The sequence below is a fragment of the Saccopteryx leptura genome, chromosome 2 (genome assembly GCF_036850995.1).
Source record: "Saccopteryx leptura isolate mSacLep1 chromosome 2, mSacLep1_pri_phased_curated, whole genome shotgun sequence".
In the NCBI taxonomy this organism is placed as follows: Eukaryota; Metazoa; Chordata; class Mammalia; order Chiroptera; family Emballonuridae; genus Saccopteryx; species Saccopteryx leptura.
In genome coordinates, this window is record NC_089504.1 from 81,774,933 (window position 1) to 81,783,263 (window position 8,331).

Genomic DNA, 8,331 nt, shown 5'->3' on the forward strand with positions numbered 1-8,331 from the left:
TCACCCAGTAAATTGCTATGTAAAAAAGAAAAAGTTATTGTTGTTATTGAAACTTAAAATAAAATATCATAGATAAGTAAAGGAAAGAAGGCTGTTTCTCTCTGAATTAACAGCCTGAATCTCACTGCCCTGCACTCTGACATGAGACAAAGACAAGTAAACAATGAAACCCAATAAAAATACACAGACTGAATGAACAACAGCAGTCCACTCATTTTTGTACTATAAGTTTCTACTGAGAGACATCAGCATTGAATATCTTGTGCCCAATTCATAAAATTTGAGCATAAGAAATGTTCAATAACTTAAGTAAACTATGAAACCAAAAAAGCTGTAGTGGCAAAATAAAAATTATTAACATAATAAAGGTAAAATGACTGCAGTTGGATAACTAATCCCCTTCACCTAATTAGACAAAATAAACTTTCACTATTAGCATTGAGGGTTGGGGATGCTACTGATACCTGAGTCATTTGTCAGGAGAGGAGGAGGTCACCATTGAGAACCAGGGGCCTTCACACAGACACTCCAGGGGATAGGGCAAGGATCCTGAGAGAGTATTTTGCCAATACAGACACAAGCCCCTCCAGAGTAGGGGAATTCTAAAGACCTCAGGATGTGGTCAACTTGCTCTCAGCAAGTGAGTCCAGGAGAGTTTGGGGTGAGAATACATACTAGAGCTGATATGTTCCTTGTGAATGAAGTGGTGCTGGAGAAATAAAATCATTTTGATATTAGAGCCTCCACACCTACATGCACCAGAAAAGAACCAGGATTCATGCTGGGGGTATTGGTTCAGCTTGAGGAGCACTAACCAGCAGTAACAAAATGTTGGAGAGAATGGTGATGTTTATGTCCATCCTGACCTAGTGGTCCCAGTGCACAACCACATGGATCTGCATGAATGGGTTCTAGAAGGAACACAGAAGTCCAGAGACCCATTCGCTGAAAATCTCATGCTCTTCTGAGAAAAAATCAGTAACCAATTAACAAAACTCAGTCATTGGTTCTAAAGAACTTACCTAACAAATTACACAAACCCACATGGGCTGAGGGAGCCCCTCTCCCTGGGAAAACTAAATAGAAAAATGAATAGTGTAAATTGATGACATCAACTTAGACCACATGGAAACTCATAAAGGAAAACAAAAAAAGAAAGTAAGAGTGCAAAGAAATGGTAGAAAATGAAAATTATTGTGTTCCCTATTTAATGGCCATGCCTAGAAAGGAGGTCATCAGAGAACCTAGTAGGGTCCAAGGTTGTTACCAGACTCCCAGCTCAGCAGGGCCAGCAGCGCCCTCGTTTGCCCATGGCTCTCCTGCTCTCTCTACTCTCAGCCCTGGTGGTGTTCAGCTATGGCCCTGGTGGATCTCTGGGCTGTGACCTGCCTCAGAACCACATCCTGCTCAGCAGGGAGAACCTCATGCTTCTGGGCCGAATGAGGAGAATCTCTCCTTTCTTCTGTCTGAAGGACAGAAAAGACTTCGGATTCCCCCGGGTGACAGTGGAAGGCAGCCAGGCCCACAAGGCCCAGGCTCTCTCTGTCCTCCATGAGATGCTCCAGCAGACCTTCAACCTCCTGCTCACAGAGCACTCCTCTGCCGCCTGGAACACGACCCTCCTGGACCAACTGCGCCTGGGGCTCCACCGGCAGCTGGAAGACCTGGACACCTGTTTGGTGCGAGAGATGGGAGAGGAAGGATCTTCCCTGGGAAGGCAGGGCCCTACCCTGGCCGTGAAGAGGTACTTCTATGGCATCCGTCTCTACCTGGAAGAGAAGAAATACAGTGACTGTGCCTGGGAAGTTGTCAGAGTGGAAATCATGAGATCCTTCTCCTCAACAACAACCTTGCTAGAAAAGATAAGAAATAAGGATGGAGATCTGGGGTCACCTTGAAACAATATTCATTAATGAATGTGCCAGACCACATTTGCACATAGGTCTTAGGTCATGTTAAAAGGCTCTTATTTCTGCTCTAGTCACAGAATTTATTTAATTTAATTCTCACATCTTTTGTCAGGGTATTATGCATGAAATGTCACAAAGTTCAGCTCTTGGGATATCAGTTTCTAATCGTTAATGGCCCTGATGTTATTTATTTACTGTTTTTTATTATTTATTTATTCTTCCATATTATCATATTTATGTATTTATATAACCAATATTTTCTCTTACTTTGTATTAAAATTTATAAATCATGTTTATTCTTTGTTGTTGATATTGCATTTTATTTTATTTATTAAATTCTTATAAAAAAACTTTTTGAGTTCTTTAATTCTGAAAGCCTAAATTCTTAATTTTCTTCTATATAACTGTCTCAGAAAAATATTTGTCTATTAAGTCCCATAGAACAGTTCTACCCCTTGTCAGAAAGAGCCTAACAAAAGCTGGAAATCCTAGCAATTGAGAAGAGTCTTGGAAAATATGTAATATGTTCAGTGTTTTGTCTGAGTTGTTACCTGATTCATATCTAGTGAGCAAGGAGCAGGGGTAAAAATATCTGAATGAGTCATCTAGTGAAGTGGGAAAGAGAAACAGTAGTTACTAGATGATCCTGGCACCTGGCCATCTTTCTCTCACCCTCTCCCCAGTCCTGCTTTGCTGAATGCAGTCACTCCCTTCTCCAGTCCCTTCACTCCTTCCACCTTACTGTCCACCTGCACAGGTGCTCTGCTTCTGTAGTGTTTCAGCTTTTAGATTCTTACTCAGTGTAGAAAGCCAGAGACAGAGTGAAAGTTGGGTGGAAGTTCTATGTACTTCAAAACTGGTGAAGGCAGGTCTGTTTTCATGAGTGTCCTGATGTATATTTTTGGGCCCTGAGCAAATACCATCGTTACAATGATGAAATAGGTGCTGACGTAAAAGGAATCAGCTGAATTCAGTGTACCGTGCGTGTTTTGTGTGAATTTCTCAAATAGCAGGGAGAGGTAGCTATTTGGGAGGATTTGTTGAGTATCTGCCTCAGCTGACCTAGACAATGCTTTAGTTTTCTTCTTTGTAAATTGTGCGTAATATATTAATACATTTTTCCCTATATCTTTCTCTCTTCTACTACTTCTACATGGACCAGTTTAGAAGCAGTAGAAAATCTTGGCAATTCTGTACTTTTTCTGTGTCTTGTTTTGACTGCCTAACACCTTTCAAATATTGTGATCCTTCTATATGGGGTGCTAAGAAGATACACACCATATGAATATATATACATTTACTTATATATATATATATGTATACATAGATGCATATATACATCTACACATACAGACATGTGTGTAATTTTTTTTCATTTTGTTATAATATATTTGTGAAAAATGCACCTAGCAAGCCACGTCTTGTCATTTTATCCGAGATTGATCACTAGACACCAGCTCAGCTGGGCCAGCAGCATCCTTGTTTGCGCATGGCTCTCCTGCTCTCTCTACTCTCAGCCCTGGTGGTGTTCAGCTATGGCCCTGGTGGATCTCTGGGCTGTGACCTGCCTCAGAACCACATCCTGCTCAGCAGGGAGAACCTCGTGCTTCTGGGCCGAATGAGGAGAATCTCTCCTTTCTTCTGTCTGAAGGACAGAAAAGACTTCAGATTCCCCCGGGTGACAGTGGAAGGCAGCCAGGCCCACAAGGCCCAGGCTCTCTCTGTCCTCCATGAGATGCTCCAGCAGACCTTCAACCTCCTGCTCACAGAGCACTCCTCTGCCGCCTGGAACACGACCCTCCTGGACCAACTGCGCACGGGGCTCCACCGGCAGCTGGAAGACCTGGACACCTGTTTGGTGCGAGAGATGGGAGAGGAAGGATCTGCCCTGGCAATACATGGCCCCACACTGACCATGAAGAGGTACTTCACAGCATCCATTTTACCTGAAAGAAAAGAAATAGGCCCTGGGCAAGTAGTTCAGTTAGAGTGTCCTCCTGATATGCCAAGGTTGCGGGTTCCATCCCGATCAGGGCACATAGAAAAATCAATCATAAGTGAATAAATAAAGTGGAAGAACAAATTGATGTTTCTCTCCCTGTCACTCTCTCTAAAATCAATAAATTAAAAAGAAAGAGAAAAAAGAAATATAGTCAGTGATTGTTCCTGGAAAGTTATTCGAGTATAAACCATGGGATCCTCCTCTTCAATACTCTTTCAAGAAAGGTTAAGAAATAAGAATGGACATTTGGGGTCACCTTGAAGCAATTTTCACTGATGAATGTGCTGGATCACCTTTGCACAATGTCTTGGGTCATGTCAAAAGTCTCTTACTTCTGCTATGTAGTCACAGAATTTAATTTAGCAAATCATTTGTACTATTGAGCAAGAATATGTTAAAAAATTCAGCTCCAGTTTTATCATTCCCTATACTTGCTTATCTATTTATCTGTTTTTGTTTGTTTATTTAATATATTCTTTCTTGCACCTATTATATTTATAATATTAAAAATCATGTTATTATAGAATCTTTACATTGTATTTAAATTTATAGAACATGTTTACCTTTCCATTTTAAGTTTGCATTTTGTTTTATTTATTAAATTCTTATAATAGAAAACATCTTGATTTTCTTTATTATAAAATCAAAATCCTCATTTTGATATTGAAGAATGAATAATAAAAGTTATTTACTTACTCATTCTATTCAGATTATATGCATAAATTGAGTATCTAAATGACATATTGTATAATTGCAGTCAAGGGATACAGGTTTACAAAGTAAATATGTATAGTTCTTGTTGTGTTGCTACTTTGTTTTACTGGAAAGGAGACATAAAAAGAGTACAAATGTTTATATTAAACAGTGGAAAGGTAAGTAAAAGAAAGTGGTGTTCTAACACCAGAAGTTTTAGGTATAAATGAGGCTGGAAAAAAATATATTAGATGCCTTTTCTGGTCTTTGTGAGACATATAAGTGCAGAAGTCATAATGGCAGTTGGGAATATGGGTCCAGAATTTATAAAAGTGCCATGGGGAGGGACTAAGTTGGGACTAATTATTCTTTATTGCATATCTGGTACTGAGAGCATCAGAATGGATGTGATATTAGAGGCCCTGAATAGTAAGGTGACCAATCATCCTCCTTTAGGGAGGACAGTCCTTCTTTTGTAAGTTCCATCCTTCCTCAAAAAGTGTCCTCCTACATGTCCACCTTTTTGATATTGGAACACTAATCTGTAAATGTCCATATTTGATCAATGCAGAATCGATCCATTGAGTGTGATGTGTTGCATTTGTATCTAAATAAGTACTTTTTTCTTACAATTGTTATTAAAAATTAATAGACGTGTAAGCATAATTACAATATAAAATATTACAAATGTTTTTATTATGCATTTATCATATTATAGTTTATTATTGTTGCAATGAATAAAATGTTTCCTTTATTTATGATATTGTTTTCTTCAATTTATATTTGTCCTTCTTTTCATTGTAAAAAAGTTGGTCACCTTATGAATAAGAACATAAAACAAGAACAGAGTTCAGTGCCCTGAGACAAAGGCCACAGTGACTTTACTGACATAAAGTACTGAACTCAGTACAGTACTGTGCTGAATGTAGCACAATAGGGATAGAATTAGCAATTCTGATTAATCAGTAGGTGGGGACATTTAAGCTACTTGCTTGCCCTTTAATCTGCTCTAAAGAAGTTCCCCTTCCTCATTCTCTTCTCCTCGCTCTCTTCTCTGCTTCCTGAATTCCTCATTCTTGTCCTTGGTTCTATTTTGTGTATATCAATAAATACCCATAAGGACTGGGGGTCAGGGCCATCTCATGAAACCTGTATAGGAAATTGTGAGGCTGCCTCCCCTAGGTCCCTCATTGTGCATCATGTGGTCTTCGAGAAGTCATTGTCTCTATAACATGTGGTCACTTATGGAGTGGACAATGAGAAGAAGAGCTAAACCTAATAGTCCTGAAGACCCTCAACATGTGAGGGTTGGGCAGAGGACAGTTTGCAAAGGGCATTGAGACAGAGTGGCCAGTGCACTTACAAGAATAAATAGCAAAGAGTGGGAGACATACTACTAAAGAGAAGAAGTATGTTTAAAAGGCAGAATGGTGCTTTTAAAGCATGTGTGGACAAACTATCCCTATGAACCTGAAAACAGTCGTCATTGGTGATGTTAAGATAGTCTGGTTTAGTAGGATCAGTGGGACAAAAACCAGATGGGACTTTGGTTGAAAAAGAAACACAAGAATGAGAACTAGAAACATTGTGCATAGAAAATTATCTTTGTAAGCTTATTTGTGAAGTGGAGGATGGTATCTGGAGGAGAATGTGGGTTAACATGCTGTTGGGCAGATAAAATATATTATGCTCACTTTGTTAAAAATAGTGCTGCCCACGTGAGGCCGTCGCCCAGGTGATATTAATGTGTGTTGAGAATTATTGTAGCCTGGGGCTTGGTTTTGGGATTAAGCCTTTCCCACCCTTTTTGATGTGGGGTGGTACAATCCAATCATGCCTCAGAGAAGTGACTGTATTAGAGACTTCCCTATTTTGTATATTGGATTAGAGATTGTGAAGCTACAATATAAAATGGGGGCAGAACGAGAGTTTGCGCTCTTGGTTCCTGAGATTAGCATGAGAGAGCAGAGGAGAGCAGAGAAAGGCCACGTGGAGTAGGCCAGGAGAAGCAGCCAAGATGGCAGAGTGCTGAGAGAGAAGCCAGTTTGGGCAGAGTTTGTATCTGGGAGAAGGAAGGAGATGGGGAACAGAGGTGAATAAGTCTGGTGAGCTAGAAACCTTTGATTCTAGGAAACTCGGATAAGTCAGTAGCTTTGTGAGCACTGAATGTGAGTGGGTTTTGGAGCCCACTGTGTGTGTTTTTACTTGCCCGCCGGGTGCAAGCTAGGATTAAACACTATGGCCCACCAGTTTGTGGCTCCGTTGTTTCTTTACCGACTGTCCGAATCCAATGCGAACCTGCATGGGCCAGTGTTGGGCAGATAAAGTATATTATGCTCACTTTGTTAAAGATGATGCCGCCCACGTGGAAGTCATCACCCAGGTGATATTAATGTGTGTTGGGGGCAGGCGGTGGGCAGGCAGAATCCTTGTAGCCTGGGGCTTGGTTTTGGGATTAAGCCTTTCCCACCCTTTTTGATGTGGGGTGGTACAACCCAATCATGCCTCAGAGAGGTGACTTTGTATTAGAGACTTCCCTATTTTGTATATTGGATTAAGAGTTTGGATTTCTACACTATAAAATGGGGATGGAGCGGGAGCTTGTGCTCTTGGTTCCTGAGATTATCATTAGAAGAGAGAGCAGAGGAGAACAGAGAAAGGCCACGTGGAGTAGGCCAGGAGAAGCAGCCAAGATGGTGGAGTGCTGAATGAGATGCCAGTTTGTGTAGAGTTTGTATTTGGGATAAGGAAGGAGATGGGGAACAGAGGTGAATAAGTCTGGTGAGCTAGAAACCTTTGATTCTAGGAAACTCGGATAAGTCAGTAGCTTTGTGAGCACTGAATGTGAGTGGGTTTTTGAGCCCAGTGTGTATTTTTTACTTGCCTGCCGGGTGCAAGCTAGAATTAAAGACTTTGGCCCATCAGTTTTTGGCTCCGCTGTTTCTTTACTGACTGTCCGAATCCAATGCGAACCTGCATGGGCCAGGCTGCTATGATAGTGGCCCTGGCCATGCCTGTTGGTTTTACAGCCAGGCTGCTTTGATGGTGGCCCTGGCCTTGGCTTCTGGCTTTACACATGCTCATGCATATTTTTCTTCATAGTTTCTGAGAATCATTTTCAAAGAATAAATGAATGGGCACATGTTGGGCAAACCAATATGTTTTAAGTTTTTAAAGTGTTTTTTAGGTTTGCTTGCTTGTATCTTTCATTGTATTGGGGCAGTGCCATGTGTGTATAGTCTGTGGAAGTCTGCTGGTAATTGCTGTCAGGGTGGCAGATTGCAAATTGCTTTCCTGCTGTGGAGGGGTGATTGTTTGCTGGAAAATAGGGTATTTCCCCCCAGCTGGTTTTTGCTGGAGTGGAGAGAGAGAGAGAGAGAGAGAGAGAGAGAGAGGGAGTGCAGAGAGAGAGAGAGAGAGAGAGAGAGAGAGCTGCGGGGCTTGGGAGCCCTGAGATTTTGGCTTGGCCTCTTTGAGCCCTGTTGAGAATGATGAGGGCCTGTGAGTCCAGCGCAGTCTGGGGAATGTGTGAGGGTTTTGGGAGCCCTGAGTGAGAGGTAAGTGGTCTTCCCTGCTTGTTTGCTCATCTGCCTTTATGAAACTTTAATAAACAGAATGGTCCACCATTTTCTGCCTCCACTGTTCTTTTAATGTCTGCCTGAATAAAATGGGAACCTGCGTGGCCATGGTGGCAGCCACTGGTCTTACATCTGGCGCAGCCGGCAG

General features: G+C 41.4%; 1 protein-coding gene and 1 pseudogene across 1 annotated transcript; both read left to right on the top strand.

Annotated features, from left to right (window-relative positions):
- The first annotated feature begins 1,310 nt into the window (after window positions 1-1,310).
- Window positions 1,311-1,898, top strand: LOC136393042 (interferon omega-1-like). The gene has a single exon (XM_066365709.1). It carries the CDS (start codon window positions 1,311-1,313, stop codon window positions 1,896-1,898), a length of 588 nt encoding a protein of 195 aa, XP_066221806.1.
- A 1,501-nt stretch (window positions 1,899-3,399) lies between these two features.
- LOC136393043 (interferon omega-2-like) lies at window positions 3,400-4,173 on the top strand (annotated as a pseudogene).
- The last annotated feature ends 4,158 nt before the right edge of the window (window positions 4,174-8,331 follow it).

Coding starts and splice junctions, on each gene's coding strand:
- LOC136393042 (XM_066365709.1), top strand. CDS start 1,311: ATGGCTCTCCTGCTCTCTCTACTCTCAGCCCTGGTGGTGTTCAGCTAT.